At 46.1% G+C, this 23,267-nt stretch overlaps 1 protein-coding gene across 1 annotated transcript in view; it reads left to right on the top strand.

Annotated features, from left to right (window-relative positions):
- Positions 1 to 23,267, top strand: part of LOC126534697 (arylsulfatase B-like) — an 89,272-nt gene that overhangs the window by 22,974 nt on the left and 43,031 nt on the right. Inside the window, exons 4-9 of the mRNA XM_072289500.1 lie at positions 5,205 to 5,384; positions 6,060 to 6,084; positions 7,954 to 8,066; positions 11,250 to 11,470; positions 14,513 to 14,537; positions 20,949 to 21,089. Of these exons, the coding sequence (XP_072145601.1) occupies positions 5,205 to 5,384; positions 6,060 to 6,084; positions 7,954 to 8,066; positions 11,250 to 11,470; positions 14,513 to 14,537; positions 20,949 to 21,089 (705 nt within the window). The remainder of the gene's footprint in view (positions 1 to 5,204; positions 5,385 to 6,059; positions 6,085 to 7,953; positions 8,067 to 11,249; positions 11,471 to 14,512; positions 14,538 to 20,948; positions 21,090 to 23,267) is intronic.

The following is a 23,267-nucleotide window of genomic DNA, read 5'->3' as shown; positions in this document are numbered from 1 at the left end:
TTGATTTACCTAATGCCTTCTCATATCATCATATATGTTGTACACATTGTTTTTACGCTTGATATCTTTTTGCATCCTTCCCTACGTCCAGAGAGGTAAAAGCACAGGAAATAGGGATGTTGACCAGAGGATATCTTCGGTTGGCTACCCTGTGCAGGGGAAGGGGAAGAGGGGAGCGAATGGTGAGAGAAAGGGAAGCGAAGAAAACGGAATACAGAGCAGTTTCTGTGGGTGACGTCACACAGTGTGCGAACGCGCCACATAGTCATACACACTGTCGACGCCCCAGTGACATAATTCGATGTCATACAGTGCACAGTCAGCTTGTCACACAGTCCGGCATCGCTTAAGTAGCGCAGCCGCGACTTTACAGCGGCTCGCGCTGATGTCCGTGTTCGTCGGTGTCCAAGAATTTAACGTGCAATGGGTGCCCATTAAGCAACCCCAAGTGGTCAAATTAATATTGAGTCTCCAACTGCGGCATGGCACATATGTTGGTTTTGGCGTTAAAACCCAAAAATTTAAATTTCCCACCTGTGTAATGCTAGAGTGCTCAGCTAAACAAATGATAAAATAAATATATTTATTTTTACTTGAAAATAATGTTTTTCATTCATAGCGCCTTATATTATGTATAAGGGCAATTGAGCAGATATATCTAAGAATATCTAAGAGGGTGTAGACGAGCCGTATGTAATAATACTAAAAGATACCTATAGCGGCTCCACAGCCACCGCAGTCCTCCATAAATAAAGCAACAAAATCCCAATAAAGAAAGTCGTCAGGCAGGGAGATACGATCTTTCCAATGCTATTCACAGCGTGCTTGCAGGAGGTATTCCGAGACATGAATTGGGAAGGATTGGGGAAAAGAGTTAATGAAGAATACCTTAGTAACTTGCGATTCGCTCGTGATATTGCCTTGCTTAGTAACTCAGGCGACCAACTGTAATGCATGCTCACTAACCTGGAGAGGCAAAGCAAAAGGATGGGTCTAAAAATTAATCTGCAGAAAACTAAAGTAATGTTTAACAGTCTCGGAAGAGAACAGCAGTTTACGATAGGTAGCGAGGCACTGGAACTGGTAACGGAATACATCTACTTAGGACAGGTAGTGACCGCGGATCCAGATCATGAGGCTGAAATAATCAGAAGAATAAGAATGGGCTGGGGTGCGTTTGGCAGGCATTCTCAGATCATGAACAGCAGGTTGCTATTATCCCTCAAGAGAAAAGTGCATAATAGAGGTATCTTAGCAGTACTCACGTACGGGGCCGAAACCTGGAGGCTTACGAAAATGGTTCTACTTAAATTAAGGACGACGAAACGACCTATGGAAAGAAGAATGATAGGTGTAACGCTAAGATTGGGTGAGGGATCAAACGCGAGTTAATGACATCTTAGTTGAAATCAAGAAAAGGAAATGGGCATGGGCAGGACATGTAATGAGGAGGGAAGATAACCGATGGTCATTAAGCGTTACGGACTGGATTCCAAGGGAAGGAAAGCGTAGCAGGGGGCGGCAGAAAGTTACATGGCCGGATGAGATTAAGAAGTTTGCAGGGACGACATGGCCACAATTAGTACATGACCGGGGTAGTTGGAGTAGTATGGGAGAGGCCTTTGCCCTGCAGTGGGCGTAACCAGGCTGATGATGATGATGATGATGATTATGATGATGTGGATGATTATGATGATCTAAGAATATTGGATACTCGCCCTCCGGCAATCTCTTAACCTTTATCGCAGTGCACCAGCGTACGTAACTCGGAAATATTTAAAAAAAATACATTTTAGAAGATCGACCCGAGTTTCAACAAATTCCATACAGCAACGTTGATATGGTACTTTATTCTAATAAGCTACGCATTTACGGCACTCACTCCTATTTTCCCTGCTGCTTTAGAGCAATGTTTTTGTCAGGATCAAAACACTGCTATACGCAGCACCAAGCGCCGACTAAGTGTAATAAATGGATATGCTATTAGAAGCAAGTACGTTCTCGGCGTTTCCAACAAATACTCGTTCAAACTAGGATGATCCTTCATAATATAATTTTGGAAAGTGGTGCCTATTGAGTTTTGCTGGTGTGTAAAGAGCAATGTCCTAAATTCCAGGGTATGAGGAAGCAAGTACTTCTAACGTCTTCACGAGATTCCCCTGTGAACACGCATGTCACCTACGTTGGCGTAAATTTCGATGCGTGAGCATTCCTTGGCGAATACCCCAGCCCCGGGACGCGAAAGGGTAATCCCTTGTATCTGCACAAATTTACGTAATTTGCAACGACATTTGATCGTTTACTAATAGTGTAAACGAAGATGATTCGTCGCTTTATAAGCGAAAAGGAACTATTTCAAGCGCGAAAATCATGCACAATTCAACTCGGTAAAGGTTGACGACCAGCGAAGCTGTGTAGCACACGACAAAGAGCTGACACAGTATTTGGTACATAGGTACGAACACATTTAGTGTCTTGATCGGTGGTCATCGTGACGAAACATACGCACACATATTAATTTTTATACATCCGCGTTCATTCGTGTTGTACATTCGTTATGTAGATTTGTTTTCATTTCGCAATATGTTTAGGCAAAGAACTTGAGACCGAAATCACCGCACCGACTGGCAGTGCGCCAGTGTAGTTAGTGCCTTCGCAGCGGGAGGGACAATGTGGGAACGCTGTCATGATGAGTGGCATTGGAGCCAGCTGTGAAGGAAGAGGACGACGACGAACGCGCGAGCAGTGGCACGAGCCATTGCTGACGATGGTAGTTTTTGCTCACACACATTTGTTGACGGACACAAAAGAATGCGCGGAAACCTAGCCACAAAGAGCTTCGTGTAGAAATAAATAAAAAGAGAATGCCCATAGAGGTACAAAACTAGAGATCCTTAGAAAATGCATGGGATGCTTAAAGTAGGGGTAGGCCAACTGAGATTTGGCGGTGGGCCGAGTTAAATGAGGGGGTAACTAATAGATAACTCACCTGAAAGGTTAGTCATGAGCGCACAGCACGTGCGATTTCTGGGGTCGCTCGGCAACTCCGACGCCCGCAGGCCTAATGCGACATCTGCGCATAACAACAGAACGGTTGCTAATTGATTGCCTTGACTTGGATACGTCTGGCACGAGGTACCAGACGTACGATAAACCAAAAGTCTTGAAAGGGTGCGCACCATAACGTTCAGCAAAGGTGCTTGCGTTTACCCTACGTAAGGCCACAAACGCTTTTCTAAAACTGTAATAAAACGACTAAAGTTCGCATAGGCAAAGGTTTATGCTTCCCACGTACCACTATGGTCAAGTACCTAAAACGTGGAAGCACGCCACAATTATATTTATACCCAAGTCAGGCAATAAATTAGATTTGCATAACCTGAGACCCATCTCTCTTGCGTCATGTGCAGGGAAGGTAACGAAACACGTTATCCTAAACCGAATGCGGAAACACATCGAAGGTAACAATCTCTTCCCTGACAGCCTGACTGGCTATCGACAGGGACTATCCACACAGGAGATTACGTTGCAAATCCAGCATCAAATTTTCAACACTGACGCCAGGGGCAGAACCAACGCATTTGTTGGCCTCGAGTCAAACACTCCCAAATTCTTATTCGGCTTCAAAACTTCAAAGTAAGCCGGGAGAGAAGGCGTACAGGTACATCCGTGCCTTTCTCTCCACTAGAGAGGCAGAACTCCATCTCCGCGACCTTAGATCCGACACCATTAGATTAGGAAGTGGCGGCCCACCTTGAGCGTCGGTTTTGTCCCCTTTCCTGTTCAATGTCGTCATATGCCTGCTTCCCGAGATACTTTACTGTATCCCCGATCTTCACGACAGCGTCTACGCGGACGACAGTACCTTCTGGGTAAGCAGAGGGAATGACGCCCAAGTAGAAGCAACCTTGCAAGAAGCAGTCATACGGATGCAAGGTTTATGTGCAAATGTGCAAACTTAAGTGTTCCTCGCAAAAGTCCGAGCTTCTCCTGCTACGCGGTCCCATCCAGATATAGAGAATACGCAGTGCTCCCCCCAAATCAAAATGTTGTCTGGGGCCTAACCAATCCCACAATTTAAAACCATCAGGATTCTGGGTTACTTAGTTCGAGACAAGGGATTGAGTACTGAGACCATAAACAAACTCGACACACAGGTACAGCAAATACTTCGTTTGCTGCACAGAATTTTTAATAACTTTTCAGGGCTACAGGAGGCTGAGCTCTTTAGACTGGTACATGCCTTTATTATAAGTCGTACATTATACACAGCGCCATATTTTAACCTACTATACCCGCCGTGGTTGCTCAGTGGCTATGGTGTTGGGCTGCTGAGCACGAGGTCGCGGAATCGAATCCCGGCAACGGCGGCCGCATTTCGATGGCGGCGAAATGCGAAAACACCCGTGTACTTAGATTTAGGTGCACGTTAAAGAACCCCAGGTGGTCGAAATTTCCGGAGTCCTCCACTACGGCGTGCCTCATAATCAGAAAGTGGTTTTGACATGTAAAACCCCATAATTTAATTAACCTACTGCATGTGTAAAATAGCAAGGTACATTGTATTATACGGAAAGTGTACAAGCCTGCCCTTATCCTTCCTGTATATACATCCGTATATACGATGGTTTCTTTCCCACCGCCCACTATCGCCTGAGCAGGAAGCTATACCCTGCAGGTGACAAATCGCCTAGTAAGGCACAAGAAGTCACGTGACGGAGACTGTAAACAGGCACCTTCGCCAACCTAAATCCATATTCCAGAATTTATTCTGGGGAATACTCTGAAGTCTGCCCCTGGTGCCACGACAGACAAGCGGACATTAATCATGTGATATGGGCCTGCCCGGCCAACCCACCGACACGAGGGCTAGCGATTTTAAATACCAAAGATGCTGCTCTGCTCAGCTCGGATCCAGACTAACAACATCGGGTCGACCAGCGGGCTGACGAGGCCGCCAAGGTCTGTCGGCTTCTGGTCGCTTAGCGACCATTTGATCCTTGTTGCCAATAAAGTTTTGCAAACGAACGAGCCACGTGCCACACATTCTGCTTACCTTGCATACTGGTTGTTCACGAGTGTAACACGTAATCCATCTAAATTTTGGTGAACTTGTTCAATATAGGAGTCGCCCGACACACGTATCGTGGTCGTCGGAAAGGTCTGTGTCACCGAAAAATTGGCTGCGCTCTTCTGACGCGCAGGGCTGGAACGACGTCGGCTTCCACGGCTCCCGCCAGATCCCGACGCCAAACATGGACGCCCTGGCCGCGATGGGCGTCATCCTGCAGCGCCACTACACGACTCCAGCGTGCACGCCTTCCCGCTCGGCGTTCTTCACGTCAATCTACCCAGCGCGCACCGGTATGCAAAACATACGCACGGTTCATTCACATATACAGCTCGTGAAGCCGAGGCCGAAATGCGGTCCTGAACCAATCGCCAGTGACGACCGCCATGGTGGCGTAGTTGCTTTGGCGTAGCGCTGCCAAGCCCGAGGGCCCGGGATCGAATGCCGGTCGCATGGCATGTAAAACCTCAGAATGCGATTTTATTCATGAATACCTGTGACATCGACTTCTCACGTGCAATTGCGGTGCCACTACCATCTCTCGTAGCCAAACTCCAGTTCATGAAACGTATGCATGCATTACGTCACTGATGCAAATATTTATAAAAGTGCACGCAATTACATCTGAATAAGAAAATTTCGAATTGACAAGCTGTTCGCTCCTCTCCACGAACAATAATAGGTGCGGAAGTTGCTCAGATTTTTGCAGTTTCTTTTCGCTTCCTGGTGATGCGTGCTAAGTTAGGCCGAGATAGTGCCACCATATTTAGCACTGGGATGTCACCAGAAGTTTCATACGGAAAGCCACAGAAACTTCACGCAATATCTATGGCAGCGACTTCATAAGTTCTAAATAGTAATATTATTTTCCAAGAGCCTCATCGCGCTATTATATGATTCAGGTATGAGCTCAATAATAAAAAATAACTGCACGTAGCATGCGCGCTAAGCTAGTACATATGAGAGCGTGGTTCAATCTGGCGCACAGGAGCAGCTGTACTCGAAGACCGCAGGTTAGACACATGTGCTTGCTGTAACGAATCGTGAAGCCAGTCTACGCAGACCGTGCAGTCCCCGACAGCTTGTGCCAACGTTTTTCAACGCGTAGTTGCCGTGGTAGTGGGTGCGGGGGGTGGGACTTTCGGTGCGCCGAATTCGCAGCGAAGCACCGCGTTCCTAATATCGCGCCAACATGCAGCCGCTTGTTGTCAGAACGGCGGTCGAGGAACTCCAGCGAAACGCGAATCGCACTGAAGTACGCCGGGTCCACCTCCGCGCCAGGATCACTCCACTGTTCCAGATTCGGCCAGAATGTGCTGCTCATCATGCTCATCTGCCTGCACAGTATACAGAGGTACAGAGTGGTGATTTGGCATGCACGGCCAAGACGCCAGTATTCCAAAGAAAGTATACAAAATTACGCACAAGAGCAAAATCTATTCTGAAGCGGTTACCATGCTTTGAAATGTAAATCAACACGAAATAGTTCTGAAAGGTGCACGTTGGACATATGCAAAGTGTAGTTATTGCTAATAGCTATCGTGGCCTAATGGCTAGACACTCGTGCTCCTGTGCTGGATCTCAGACGTTTGATTGGACCGTCTGCCACGCATTTCTTTTTATGAGAAAAGGCCACAAATGAGGCGAGACAGGAACCCACCTCCCACAAAGTGCCTGGGATGAGGAAAATGAAGAAGTAATTAAAATCTCTTGGGATAAATGTGCTACATTTCTAATATCTGCAAGATATATGTGCCATGAGATTTTTTTAGAGGCCACTGGGCTTTCATTCACATTTCAAGGGAGAAGCATTACACAAGAAGCAAGCGGAGGTGAATGAAATTTGTCACCGGATACCCCTCCCCACTCGCCCCCACACTCCCCCCGGGAGAATGGAAAGGATGTATGAGAATACGCTGAATTTCCGGAAATAGGATAGGGTAAGGAGGAGCGTCGAAATGGAACCCGTGCCTGCATTCCTTCTTGAATTAGTGACGCCTAAAAAGCATGCTTAAACGCCTTTCCTAATTCAGCAGTGTTCTTGCTCAGCAAATCATTGCTCTGGTTAATGTTTCAAGGTACGTGTTACGTCATGGCGTGTTTTAATCATTCTTCTCGCTTCGACGTCTCTGCATAGTTTCGCAATAGACGTCCATATGTCGGGTTGAGATTCTGCAGTAAGTTGGCGCTGGAAGAGTAAAGAAATATTGAAATCGGGAATGTTTACTGACGTGGGCTACTAAACACTTACACTTGTGCACAGCGCCAACTACGCAAACAGCGTTAGCTGCCTGCGTATGCGGAAATACCTTCCAAACATTTCATGGCAATTGCATGCATTTAGAAGAACACTAAAGGAAAGTACTCAATCAAGCTACATTAAAAAACTAGGATTCTCTAATTACGAATTCGTCATTTGTAGTGAGAACAGCTTTTGTTTGCGAGAAAAGGACGAAAATAAAGAAGTCAAAGTGGCGTCACCTACGCTGAACTATGGCACCTCTCGTTTGACGTCTGCACTGGCTGATCGCAAAAAGCAGTACAGAAGATCGTCATATGGAGTTTACGTGAGCTCCCGCTTCGGCGCGGGCGATTCATATGGAGGTTACTCGATATGAACACAGTTACCAAACTTCGGCCATCCAGCTTACTTGACTGCTGGCATACTTGTTCGGAAGATTGAAGTCTAAAGCAACCAAACTCCTGATGATATATAAAAAAAACATCCATAGGAAAACGCGTTGGTTGGGTTTAAACTTTCAGTAAGTGTACCTCTATAAAGAAATCTAACTGTGATTAGACCATCGCCGAAAATATCGTGCTGAAGGGAACTCGGTCTAACATGTGTTTTCTCTGTTGGACGTTTCTCGGCGCCACACCAGACCTTGGCTACGACGTGCTGACGGCGGCCCCGAAGGTTGCCGTACCACTGACGTTTGAATTTCTGCCGCAGTGGTTGAAGCGACAGGGATACAGCACTCACATGGTGGGAAAGGTGAGATTTGGAAGTTGTAGCATGTATAAGGGACGGAACATTGCCCTACCTGAAATTTCGGCGTTCTTGTGAGCATCCGTTAACGCTAACGTGCTAATATCGGAAGAAATAAACACGAGGACGCAGAAAGTAGTGCTATCAGTACCATTAAGCCCGCAAAAAAAGGCGCATTTGGCAGGCAAGACACGCACGCACACAAACACACGCACACACACCATACGCACGCTGAAACAGAACACCGACACGAAAAAATTTGCCTTTTAGGTCGGGAAACATCGGCAAGCCTTTCTCTATGTTTAATGCATACAACTTTTCACTCTGCGTGTGTTCTGTTTGTCTCACATGTGTATCTCCGCTGGCACCAAAACTATAGATTTATTTTAGGTTTACGTTTGTTCACACAACCTAAGAATAACTAAAGCAAAAGAGCACGAATTTTCCATGTACGAAAATGTCGACGGTGCAGGCTCAGTGCGCATGAATATTTTCAAACCTACAATTTATTTTGTGTTACGTCAGCGTTATGGGATCGACTCTGATGTTGAGCAGGAGATATGAGGTGCGCAGCTGTACAATACTTTCGGAAAGCGTAGCGCTGAAGTGGACGAGAGAACAGTGGTGAGCAAATGGGGAGAGACCGCGATGCCGGGCGCGGGAGCAGCTGCGGGGGTGGGTAGCGCCGCACGCTCGCTTCGAGAGTTGCTCGAGGGAGGACAAACTTGACCCGCACTCTCACGCGGGTGCTTGTCACGCTCGATAAATTAATAGTGCACCGTTCGGGTTGCTCTGCTGCTGACGGTGGCGGCGAAGGGGAGCGCGTATCGCAAAGCACCCGAAGTCCATAGCGCGAGCTGCTTCCCTCCTCCTCCGTATTGGGCGCGCCGTGACGGTCGCGCGTCGATGCCGTTGCCTGTATCGGCATGCTGTTGGAAGGCGCGCGCGGCTTCCAGTCGACTCCCCAATCATTTAGTAGAGACGAATACAGAGGCGTAATATGCAAGGCACTGTGGATCCTCGCTTGGGACATCCCCTTCAAGTAAGTATTAAAAATGTTTGGCACTCACAGGCTTTTTGTTGCCGTAGGAAATGAACAATCTGTACGTAACATTTAACTAACACTTAGGAAAGTTGCCATTAACGGCAATAACACCAGAAGCTCGTAGAACACGGAGTTCTATCACAAATACACAGCTGGGGTGGCCACCAGTGGCTGCAGATCAGAACGACATCTAAAACATGTGGGGGCTGATCAAGAAGCAATTTGCCGCACGGGATCTCCGCAGCGCTACAGATGATCAACCGTGGACAGCCGCAAAACAAGGATGGCAGACTATTCGTGCTCGCCCCGACGTTGTGTCATCACTGTATGATTCGATGCCGCGCCGAGCTGCTGGCGTAATCGCCGTTAATGGCCCCTTGACTAAGTATTAGTTGACTGTTAGGTTCAGAATGTTCATTTCTCACGGCAATCCAGAGCCTGTGAGCGCCAAATATTTTGAATACTTATTTGAGGGGGGTGTTCGAAGCAAGGATCCACAGTGCCTTGCATTTTACGCTTCGATGTATTCGTCTCCACCTAATGATTCGGGAGCCGAGTGGAAGGCGCGCGCGCCTTCTAACAGCATGCCGATATAGGCATGGCATCGACGCGGTCAAGCTGCGCCGAAAACGCTGTCGGAGGGAAGCAGTTCGGCCTACTTTCTCTTCAAACGCTTGAGGCGCTTTGCGATGCGCGATCCCCTTCGCCGCGACCGTCAGCAGCAGAGCAACCGAACGGTGCACTAGAAATTTATCAAACGCGATAAGCACCCGCGCGAGAGCGAGGGGGAAGTTTGTCGTCACTCGGGGAACTCTCGAAGCGAGCGCGCGGCGCGAGATAGCAGCACCGCGTTGCGGCCCCGCAGCTGCTGCCGCTCCCGGAGCCGTGGTCTCTCTACTTTTGCTCACGACTGCACGTATTCCTTGGTATTCAGAATACATGCAAGCCGCGCATGTCTGTAACGCAAGGATTGCGGCGGCGCAATGTAGGCAGAATGAGCACAGCGTGAACTCAAACGTCGGGTTCAAATACAATTATTTCAGCCGATGCTTCACGGCTTGAATAGAGCCACGCGTTACCATTGCACTACAGCATTAGTAGAGCACACACAGCTCAAGCGGGCTCATCTTCAGCGGACCGCGATAAGAGCGATAGCAATGGCCGCATCGGCTACAAAGACTACTCTATCGCTCAGTCTCAATGGAGGCGTCACACAATCGCTATTCTTGTAGGTACACACGATTTGCCTGCGTAACTCGATCACTACTACAGCATCAAGGTAATTATGGCAACGATCACGATCAAGGAACTTCGTGCAAAGAAGCGTCATTTCTGCAAAAACGCCAGTTGGGAGTTCGGCTATGTGATATATTTTAACCATGGCGTGGTGCTTCGCGTTCTCAAGACAACAAACAATTCGAACACAATGTGTGACTTATTGGGGTTTATGCTGATGTACGTTTGCTTAAAAGCCCACGTAGCAAATTGCGTGTTGCCCCCCCCCCCCCCCCCCCCCCATATTTACGTCAAGCCGTCGGCTGATCTGGGCTCTCGGGCACAAGTCACCGTAATAAACGCACGGATCAACATTATTCGTTTCAAAGCCGCAATGCCGCCAAATGGGCAGCAAGGCTGTAAGGAGGAGGAGGAGGATGAAATAAAGAGAGAAAGCAGGGATGTTACCCAGGAAGGCGTCTAGTTCGCTACCCTACTCTGGGTGTAGGGAGACATGGAATAGAATGATGAGATAGAGGGAGGGGAGGGGGAGCAAGTCTGTAAAAGTTCAGATATAGCAACGTAGCTTTTGGTGACCGATATAATTATTGTTGTTTTGCTTTGCACAAACTCTACTCTCATGTGATGTGGTCTGTGATAAGCAGGCTAAAAGATGGAGTACCCTTACTAGCCCATTTCCCTTCTTTAATGTAGCGTTCAGGCTAAATAGGACTTCGAGGAGGCACCTAAACATGTGCCGTATTGCCTCTTTCTTTTTTTCTTTTTTTTGATGTCCTTTCAGTAAATCAGACAGTACGTTACACCAAATAGTAACGAACCAGTTGAGAGGAAGCCATTGTTGACTCCCCCTTTTGCCCCATATTGTTGTTTTTTTCCTTTACTAAGCAATCGTGCTGCATGTGGCGCAGTGGCACCTGGGATACAAGAGCCTCGAGTACACTCCCACATGGCGTGGCTTCGACTCCTTCTTCGGCTATTACAACGGCCAAGAATTTTATTTTAATCACACCCTCGGAGATGTGAGTAGCCACTGGAGTTCTGGTCCAATCAAGATTAAAGGGTCACTAAAGGCAAATACTGAGTCGACGTTTACTGTTAAAAATTACACTGCAAAACTCTCGCAGAGCTTGTTTCGTTCCTAGAAAAGGCTTAGTTTACTAGAAACTTGTTTCTCAAGGCTCCGCATATCTTTAGCGTAATTCAAATCGCCCGCCCCGAGCACAGAATGGTGACGTTGCATACGTCATCAGCACCGTTTACTGCCGTCAGTGCGTAAAACGGCGCCCGACCTACGGCGCTACGGTTTTCTGCGTAAAACGTAAACGAGCGGCCGTGGAGAAACCGAGCCAAGACAGAGCTTTGGATTCGCCGCTGCAGCGGCTCTTCGTCAAGTGGCGTGGATCGTTCGGGAATCCCGCGACATCACATAGACACGGCATTCTCTGGTACTTGAAATTTGTGCGAGTTTCGCGAGCCAGCAAGTCTAGCTTTGCACTATGTGATAATGAAACTATAGAAAGGCGGAAGTGCGGACAGCGCAGAGCGGAGGAAACGAAACCTTTCGACCGACCGTGGCGTTGTCAAGGTAACATCAGTGAGTCAATAACTGGGCAAGTAGCATTTTGTATCGTCTTAAAGTGCCATAAAATTATATTTTCTTCACGAGTATTTAAATACTAGTGACATAATTATAATGAGGCGTGCATTTGTCATCGTGCTAGTATTTGATTGTTCCGGGGAAGTGTCTAATTGTGTTCTGCGTTTACCTCAATTTCTCGATTATTAAAGGCCTGTTCGCGATTGTATTGACGCCTTAGACGCTCTCGAGCACTAACCTATCGCTTTAGCATGACTTACGATTTGCCTGAATTGTCCCTTTTAGCTTCTTAAAGAGGAAGCTTTCGTTCGGGGGCTCCTATGTAAATACATAGGAAAGGAGAAATGGTTTTTCTCGGCAACCTTACTGCACTGAATTTAATTAGGTGTGTTGCATAGAACATGAAAAGTTATAATGTAGTTACGGCTGGAAGCGGATTTCCAATTTAGGCCATCGGTGTATCTATAAAAAATTCTCAGAATTACGAGTTATCAGAAAACAAGGCTATCAAGTTTACAATTCTGCAACTAAGCAATAAAAATACCAGAAAACTGTAACACCTTCTGGTAGTATGTCGAAAGCGGTAGCATTGATTGACAAACAATGCTCTTGAAGACACCACCAGTATGTGAGCAAAAATGTTTCAAAAGCCTTGCAAACAGTGTTACACATTCACAAAAGATATAAACTAATAAATGAATGTGTCGCCTTTAGTGTTCTAACTAACGAAGTTTACATAGCCGCGATATCCGTTCTTGGCGCAGAGTTACAGATTTGTAAACTTCGTGCTTGAGTGCGTCAGTGTTTTTTTTTTTTTATGGACTAAACGATTTTGGCAATATTCCTCTGCATATTCTGACATTAAATCAGAATTATTTTCCAACAGACTTGGAATTTGCCTTTCTCTTGCAAATGCAACAAATTTTATTAAACTCGGCACAGCATTACTTCAGAAAAGCATGTCTGCGTTTTACATGTATTTGAATAGGCGGTATCTTATTTGGATCCGAGCTAGAACTTCCTCTTACAGCCCTTAGCACTCTGCACCGCGATGGTTTCCTTGCAGTTTTTATTCATTTAATCAATAAAATGTAGGTGTGGCGTTTATAGCGATCTTTTCTTAGTGACAGGTTTGGCGATTACAACGTTGGGCCATGAAAGAAAATAAGTTTCATCGTTAGTGAAGTAGCACAAAAAAAGCTTCATAATTGAAAGAATTCGTTCTACTTTGGGAATCGAAACCGGAACCAGCGAATTTCCGAGTCAGTCGCTTTACCATATGAAATAAACAGGAACCTATCAGGTCGACGAGTAAGGCCTGATCACTCAACTGAACGCATAGGGACACAAAATATGGCAAATCACTTGAGCAGAAATCCGGCACGTGCACGAGTTTAATTTAAAAAAGCTAATCGTTGAAGCTTTCAATTTGTAAAACAAAAAAAGAAAGGTGCGGTTTTTCCTAATAGCTTTACTCAGCTCTCAGGCAGTTGACAGTTTTTCCCTTTCGTGAATCCTTGAGGATTTCCGCAGTACTAATTTGCCATATTCACAGTCCTTAGCTGCGCTTCGAGTTGTCCGCTAACTCAGCCTCACTCTTCGATCTGCTAGCCCTCTAGTAAGCTCAGATGGTAGAGCGACCACTTCGGAAGGCGCTGGTCCCGAGTCCCCCCCCCCTCCCCCCAAATACCCGGAGCAAGCATTTTTCTTCACTTTACTAGATTTCTTTCCGAGGATCCCCGTATGGGTTTCCTTTCTAACTTCACGCTACGATCAGGCGGAGGACAATTATTTCGCTTCACAAAACTTCCTTCGCCTTGGATAATTCCGCTTAACTGATTTTCCATAGAAGTTGACTCACTTGCGATACATGATGCAGCTGACAGCGCTGAAATCTTGTGCCATGTAGCGCACGTTGACTAAATGTCCACCTCGCGCTTCGGGATCGTCGCATAAACATTCAGAGGTGATATGCATGTTCGCATCCGCACTACGTCTCCGATCACCCAGCATTCCCAGTATTTTAACAGACACAGCTGTAATAGGCATCTTCGAAAATTTCTTACGTTTCCGCGACCGCAAAACGCATAGATTTAGCGTGTCCAGTATTCCGGTATCGTTTGCGGATCACCAGGTTGGTGGAGGCGTCAACCTGAGCGACCGGCTTGGTGGCGCTGCCTGCTGGCGCAGAACTGAATCAGGACAACAGTACTAGTTGGTAAGGAAGGACGGAATGAAGGAGGAATAGACGGAAACACATGGAGGTTATCCAGTTGTCACACCGGCTGACTACCCTGTGCTAGAGAAAAGGGCCAATGGGAATAAAAAATAATAGAAAGGAGATATTAGAAAAAAAAGCTGGGAAGTGCAAAAAACAAAGAGGAATAAGGAAAGGAGAATACGGGACTTCGTAGAGTATGCTCTAAGACTAGTTCTCCGCAAGAAGCGCAACAACGATTTCAAAACTTTCTGTTCTGAGGACGGTCTCGGCCAGTGTCCCAGGACCCTTTTCTCCGACAAAAAGGCCTTTCTCAGGACTATCTAACACGCTTGAAAGTTCTGTTCTGGGCGCAGTGAAGCGGGAACACTCACAGAGAAGGTGAGTGATTGTTTGCTCGCACCCACAGTTATCGCATGTAGGCCACTTAATGTAGGACTGCTGGCCATTCCGATCCGAAATGAGTTAGCATTCGTGAAGGCCACGCCAAGCCATAAGCGGTACAAAAGCGTATCCTCAGCTCTAGTTACTCATGACGGAAGACGTAGCCGTAGATTCGGATCCATGTTGTGGAGACGGTCGTTGGTAAATTCCGTCGAGTTCCACTGTGCAAGAAGACGCAAGTTCACGTGCGAGCGAACGAAGCCTTGTAGCTGCGTCTGTTCTGTATAACGGTAAAGCTACACAGTGCAGGCGAACATGAACAGATCGGGCGGACTTATCTGCACGGTTGTTCTTGTAGATACCGCAGTGGCCGGGTATCCGCTGATAAACTATGTTTTGTTTCTTTCTCTATTGCATGGTGATGAAGTCTTAGGTCAGCGACTAATTGATTATTCGTCCACGACGAAATGACGACATAAGGAGCTGGATAGCGGCAATGGAGTAGGAGAAGATTGGCCCTGTCTTTGGGGGTTCTTAAATTACGAATTCTAGAGCAGCGTGGAGGGTGGCGAGTTCTGCAGCCGTCGAGGATGTCAAATGCGATGTCTTGACTTTTATGCTCACAGACTTCGCAGGAATAACCACTGCTCCTGATGAGCTTGCAGAAGAAACTGAATCATCCGTACAAATATAAAGGCGCCCGCTGTATTTATCATGGAGGAGCAGTTGTGTGGCTTGTTGTAGGGCTAAAAATGACTATTGTCTTTTCTTTTTGATTCCAGGAATTGTTAGGAGGGCTTCGAGGGGATTTAGGCACCACACCGGCAATGGTGGTCTTGCTGCAGTCGCGAAGTTCGAGGGAGGCACTGAACGACGCGAAGCAATAATATCGCTGAATGCAGAGTGTGGCCTAGACGCAGGAAGTGAGGCAAGGTGGTGTGATGGAATCCGGGCGAAATGCCTAATGTGCATCCTTAAGGCATCGACGGAATATATGTTGCGATAGAGTGATCCCGCGCGCTGACGACAGTCACTGCTGAAGAGGCACATCTCGGAAGGTCAAGGCGTATTCTCAGTGCTTGAGCTTGAATCGACTGGATGATGTGTACGTTTGCTGTTCGGGCACTACCCAGAAGAGTAGGTAAGCTCTCTCAAGAAATAAAGGACCTAATAAGGAAACCACAACGTACAGAAGGGACTAACTGAAAAAAACAGATATAATTCGCTGAACTGTGAAAACTATTTAAAAAGAAGAAAATAAGGCTCATTTCGAGAAATCGAGAAAACGAGAAAATGACCACAGCATGAATTCAGTGAGAAAACAACTTGCAATAGGACAAGGCAAGGCGTATGCAATGAAAGTTAAGCAGAAAAATTTAATCATCAATTTCGCTGATATAGTGAAAGCAGCAGACAAATTTTACGCTGACCTGCACAGTACCCAGAGCAGCCACGCTACCTTCGTTGGAAGTAGTGATGAACGGCTCCCTGTATAACTAGCGACGAAGTTAGTAGAGCCTTGCAAGTCATGCCCCGGTAAAAACTGGCAGGAGAAGATGGAACAACACTCGACTTAATCAAAGATGGAGGATATATTATGGTTGAAAATCTTGCGGCATTTTATGCGCAATGCCTCACGACTTCAAGAGTTCCAGAGAGCTGGAAGAATGCCAACATTATACTAATCCATCAGAAGTGCAATATTGAAGAATTTAATAATTATATGCCCATTATCTTTCTCTCAGTATTATACAAAATGTTCCCCAAGATAACTCTCGATAAAATCAACCGCCGTCTAAGGCTTTCACAGACTATTAAAAGGCATTTAATTTTGTACAGATATCAATACTTATAGCGCCATTGAGTAATCAAGCAGTACACGACGAAAATATCTACAAAGATTCCATACTTAACTTGCTTCTCCACAAGAAAAGTAGAAAATTACCTATCCAGAAAGGAGTATGACAAACAGACCATATGTTTCCAATGCTATTCACAGCACGCTTAGAAGTAGTCACGCTCTTACACTGGGAAGACTTAGAAGTGAGGATCAACTGCAAGTATCTTTGAAACCTTCAGTTTGCAGAGAATGTCCTGTTCAGCATCTCTGGAGATGAATTGCAACAAATGATTGAGGACTTTAACGAGAAAGTGTAAACACCCGTGTACTTAGATTTAGGCGCACGTTAAGGAACCCCAGGTGGTCTACATTTCCGGAGTTCTCCACTACGGCGTGCCTCATAATCAGAAAGTGGTTTTGGTACGTAAAACCCCATAATTTAATTTTTTTTAACCTAGAAAGTGTAACAGTGGGGTTGAAGATTATTATGCAAAAGACAACGTTCAATAGCCTGGCAAGGAAACAAGAACTCCTGATCGCCAGTTGGTATCTAGAATGTGTACAGGAGTACATTTATCTAAATCATATAGTCACACGGGACTCTGACCATGGAAGCAAATTCGCAGAAAAATAAAAAACGCCAAAACTGATCTCACGATGACTGTCGACGGTAATGCGAACAGCTATCGAGCAATATAGCCACAGACCATATTCCTGAAGTCACCTTTTTTTAACACTTATAGTGTTAATTTTAAAACTTTCATTGCTTCGCCTTCATGTCACATACTATTGCATTGTCCCTCCTTGCAATAGCACTCGCTTGCCAAGTTCGCCCATTAGCATCGAGGCACGACGACGACCGTTTGACGCCGACGCAGTCTCTACAAAATGGCGAGAAAGGAAGGATACTCACCGAATGGCAAGGACGTATAACGACGAGGCAAGACGACAATGAGATGTAGATTCCTAAATTGTGACGATGAAATAATGTGGAGAACGTGACGACGGCGACATGAGGATGATGAGATGACGAAGATTATCTGACGACAGCTAGATAAAGAAGAGGGTGTGACAACGATGGCACAACCAAGACGGTATGACGGTGACGGTATGGCAAAGAATGCATGATAGCGAATATGTGACGACGACGCAATGAGCACGACGACATACACGGCACGACGGCATACACGGCACGACGGCATGACAACGGCGGCATAATCACGGTTTATTGACGGCCGCATGGTTACGATAGAATAGCGAACAAGAAATGACCTCGTTGAATCGACGAAAGTAGCCACACAACGACCACACGACCAAAAGAGGATCTTACTGAATTGATGGTGGGAAACGAAAGCATCACGAGATGGCACACCGACAGCGGAAGGACGATGACTTGGTGGACGAGATTCGGCGATGACTCGGTGGACGAGCGGAGGACGAGTTTCGGCGATCGAATTTACAATTATGACAACGGAACGACCGGGGCTGCATCCGACGACGGTAGGACAACGAATTCATGGCACCCGACTGTATGATGATGCCGGGACGACGATGGCATGACAACGGTGTGGAGACAGTGGGATGACGACGTGTGTATTATGAGAGTGGCGTGGCAATGACTGCATCACGAAGCCTGTAGACGACGACGGCATGACGAGAGTCGCATGATGAAAGTAAAGTAACGATGATAGCACGACCATGATGGTATCACGACAACCGGACGATAAGCAGGAATGACGACGATGGCATAACCAAAACGGCATGACGATGATGGATGAGAAAGGATGCATGATAGCATCTATGTGATGACGACGCACTAATCACGTTATTATCACATCAAAATGAAGACAGCGTGGTTACGATAGATTGACGAACAAAGAATGTCGATTGAGTGACGAAAATCATATCACGACCATGGCATGACCACAGTGGGATGATGGTACTGAAGTAATGACGAAGATGAACGACAGCGTGGCGACGATGGCATGACAACAACGGTATGACGACGACAGAATAGCGAGAGCCGGATGTCGAAGCGACAATGATGACGATGGAACGACCGCAACGGCATCTCGACAAGGTTATGACTACGAATGCGTGACGACGAATCTATGACGATGATGCAGGGAGACGATGACACGACAACGCCGTGACTACGAGTCTGTGATAACATTGGCGTGACGATGACTGCATTGGGAAACCTGTATGAGGACGATGGTATGACTACGACGGGATGACAAGAGTCCAATGTTGAAGTTGTAGTGATTACGATGGAACTGCGGCGACGGCCTCATGACGGCGTTATGACAACGAATGCACGACGGCGACTGTATGACGATGGTACAGCGACGACGATGCCATGGCAACGGCATAATGACAATGGAAAGTGTGTGATGACAATGCCGTGACGAAGACTATCGCGAAGCCTGTATGACGACGACTGTATGCTGACGACGGCATGAGGAGAGTCGGATGACGAAGCTGCAGTGAAGATGATGACATGAGAACGATGGCATTACGACGGCGGTATGACAACGCAAGCATGATAGCGGCGTCTGACCAGGAGGACATGACAAAGGAGGCAAGACTACGATTGAATGGCGACAGTATGATTAGAATACAACGCCAAAAACCGATTGACACCGATGAAACGACGAAGGCTGTAGGACGCCGACAGGTCGACGGCAATGGAATGATGTTAGTGAAGTGATGACAATGACAAAACGACTGTGACGATAACATGTTGGCGGCATGACAGGAGTCGGATAACAGAGCTGAAATGACGGCAATGCAGCGACCACGACAGATTCACGATCCTGAACACATGCCTAGTGGCGCAAGCAATTACACAATTTGGACAACTGTGTCGGAGCAGAAGGCGTGAAGACTACAGCATGACGAGAGTCAGATCACGAAGCTGGAATGACGATCATTCAACGACCACGAAATCATCACTGGTGTGACAAGGAATGCATTATTACTGTAGGGTGACAATAACCTGACGACGACGGCATGACGGGTGTTCGATGGCAACGCAGGAATGACGAAGATGCGAGAACCATGACACCATCACGACCACGAGCGCATTACTTAGTGGCACAAGCAGGTAGGGAAATTAGGGCATTGGTTCGGTGTAAGAGGTTAGCTATACAGATAAATTAGGCTCAAAACGGCTGAAGTAGGCCAATGCATTAAATGAGTTGGAGCGCATACGGTAGGTATTACCGAATCTTGAGTGGAAGCTTACCACCGTTGTTAAAAAGAAATGCATACGATCATTGCAGTCTACCGGTGCCAATACATGGGGCAAGAATTTGGAGGTTAACAAAAAAGCTCGAGAAGTTAAGGACCGCGTCAAGAGGGATGGACCGAAAAATGTTAGGCGTAAATGGGGACACGGGGATAGCTGATGTTCTAGTTGACATAAAGCGACCAAAATGGAGCTTGGCAGGTCATTTAATGCGTAGGGTAGAAAACCGGTAGACCATTAGACTTACCGAATGGGTGCCCAGGGAAGGGAGAGGAAGCATAGTAGAGGACAGCAGGAAATTAAGCGGAGTGATGGAATTAGGTAATCTGCATGAGCAAGCACAAGTCAGGGATAATTGGGTATTGTTGGGAGAGGGCCTTCGTCCTGCAGTGCATGGACATAAAAAAATACTGACGACGAAGGTACGTTTTTGTTATTACTGTGAAGACCGTGCAAATTTTTAAGCCGACACCTAACGCAGGGCGTGCAGAAGCAAAGCCGCATTATCACGAGCCACATGGTGCGACTTTGTGCGCGATCGGTCGCGCCACGCTTTAGGGTGTCCCCCTGTTTCATACGACGACTCGGGACACACGACACGAAAGATCGAGCGACGCGTAGCTCCGTCCTGAGCCGTCACCCCTGCATGGGCGCTCAAGATACCTCGTAACTTCGCCAAGAAAGTGAAAACAAACGTCTCTGCACGGCTATTTCGTTTTACGCAAACGATGCCATTACAGCACGTTTATGAGAGCGGAAAATGTTCGGCAAGGCTATCTGCAGTGTCAGAGCCGGCGGGCCTAGCGCGCTGAGTGGTCGGATACGAGGCCGGTGGCGCTTGCGACGCCGTCGCATGCAGCCCGTCTTAAAGTGTCCATGTTGGTCAGCACAACGTGCGCACAATTACGTTGCGATGAAATTACAATATGGTTTACAATAGGTTACAACAGGTTTTTTTCTCGACGCCGGTGGTAGTGAACAACGAACGCGCAAGCCAGGAGACCTGGCGATATCAAGAAGATGATTTGATCGACACATTGCAGTTTCGCTTAGCGTCTCTTATTTGCTTCACTGATCAGGTTCAACAAAAAAGAGATGTCATAAATAGTGGAATGTGACTGGGAAGAACAGCGTTCCACAGGTGCAACCGGCTTGATAGCACAAGTGTTAAGAAAGGCTGTCTGCTTCGGAAGCTCTCAATAAGCACATCGCGAAGAGTTAGCAACGACCTGTGATTTCATAAATTAGGTGGCATATTCAAAGCACGCCTCGCTCTGGCAAGTGTTACACCACATACGTATCGCGCCGTATAATGCAGGAAGAGGGCCACTGTGGTTTGGACTTCTGGCGCAACGTCGGCCATACAACGCAAGTTGTCGCCGACCTCAATGGCACGTACTCTACGGACGCGTTCACGGACGAGGCTAAGCGCATCATCGCCGACCACAACACTGAAAAGGTAAACGCCAGCACATTGCAGTGTTTTTAAAGGTGCACTAGCATGCCCATTCGCAACTTTTCGGGAGTTTTCTGTGTGTGTGTTTTTTTTTTATCCAATAGCTTTCTTTAGTTCATTGGGCAGTTTTAGTGTTGCCCGATGGTTACTTGGTGGCGGTCGAACTTCAGCTCCGATACAAAGGTGCCGATCCAAACTGAGTCTCACGCAACCAAGTTTCGCGGCCGACTAGCACGTATTTATTTATTGAAGGATACTTTACGGGCCCCTAGAGGCATAGTGTACGGCGGAAGAGTACAGTCAAAGATTATAAGATACAATAGTTAGAATACATGTCTGAATACATATACAAAAAATACGATGTAAGAACTGCGCTAACAAACAGTAATGTGGAGTTACAATTGTACAATGGACAAACCGAATGCTTTTGAATGCAAGAGGTCACTGAACAATGAGCTTTCACAAATTAAAATATAATCAATAGAATTACAGAGCGAGCAGGACATATTTGGACATAACAAAACATTATTTAAGGGATAGTAGCACATTAACAACGGGAAAGGCAAGAAAAAATAACACTTAGGTTATGTAGAGTTAGAAAAATGCGTCAGTAGAAGCCGCCGGAAATTTTCTTCGTCACTCTCATAAGCGTTGGCGTTAGGAAGATGGTCCCAAAGGCGAATGGCTCCTGGAAGAGCGAAGTACTTAAATTAATAAGTCTTTCCGTAGATGGACATGAAATTGAACCGATTGTACAACCATTGTGGCAGGTAATGAGGAGTTTCAAGAGGCAGAACTGATGGCGCTGTTTTATAGACGTATTTATGAAATAATGATGGCAGGGCTATATCACGACGATCATGCAAGGACTGTAGTGAAAGGCCGTTTAATTTTTATTATGCTTTTGTTATAGTCATAACAACGTGAAATAAAACGCGCAGCCCTATTCTGAATAGATTCGAGTTTTCTGTCAAGTATTTCTGATGGGGAGACCAGACGGATGCAGCGTATTCAAGCTGAGGTCGAACAAATGTTAGACAAGCTAGTTTACGAATGTATTTAGTAGAATTAGGTAACTTGCGTACATTGTACCCTAATGATTTTGAAGCATTGGCGTATGTGTAGGCAATGTGCGTTGACCACCTAACGTGGTCAACGCACATTGACCGCCTAACCAATGTTAAGCATTGTTAAGTTAGCTTAACACCAAGATACTTATATTGAGTATCCTGCAAAATAGTGATGTTATATGTGTGATAAAAAAACGTAGAATTAGTAGGCTTGTGGCTAAAAGAGATAATTTTACATTTAGAAACCTTAAGCTTCATTAACTAAGTGTTACGCCAAAGAGAAGTACGTTCTAGATATTTTTGGAGGATTGTATGAACGTCGGCACACTTGAGGAAACGATAAAGAATGCAGTCGTCCGCAAAAACGTGCACGTTTGAGGAACTGTTATTGGGAAAGTCATTAATGCATATTGTAAATAGTAATGTCCCAATAACACTGCCTTGTGGTACACCTGAAGTGACATGCGAGAAAGGACAGGAAAATGTTATTAACTGCTGTGAATTGCTAACGATTAGAAAGGAAATTGCGAATCCATGTTAGTGTGAGAGAATCTAATTTAAGAGCGAACATTTTCCTAATTGAATGGCAATGTGCAACGAGGTGAAACGCTTTTGAAAAGTATAGAAAAGCACAATCAGTTTGTGGATCCTCTTGCATGTTAGTAAGCAAATCAGTTAATTCTAATAATTGCGTCTCACAAGAGAAGTTCCTCCGAAATCCGTGTTGATTGGAAAAGAAGAATTTGTTGGCTTCCAGGTGGCTGCAGGCATTTGATGCAATTACATGTTCTAGCATTTTGCAGCATATAGATGAATGATAATAGACGGTAGTTTTTGAGTGCGTGTTTATTATCTAACTTAAATATGGGTATGACCTTTGCTATCTTCCAGTCTGAGGGCAGCCTCTAAGATTGCCTGAAGATGAGACAGAATATTACTAGGTGCTATGACGGTGTTTTTCAGAATTTTATAATTAATGTCGTCGACACCACAGGATGTTGCTAGTTTGAGGTTATTTATCAGGCATGCGACACCTTTAACTGTTATTTCTATTGGCGACATGTTCTATACATATATACATATATTAATGATATGTTCTAGCTCCCATACA

This window comes from Dermacentor andersoni, chromosome 7 (genome assembly GCF_023375885.2).
Source record: "Dermacentor andersoni chromosome 7, qqDerAnde1_hic_scaffold, whole genome shotgun sequence".
Classification (NCBI taxonomy): Eukaryota; Metazoa; Arthropoda; class Arachnida; order Ixodida; family Ixodidae; genus Dermacentor; species Dermacentor andersoni.
This window is presented reverse-complemented; position numbering and strand designations above follow the sequence as displayed.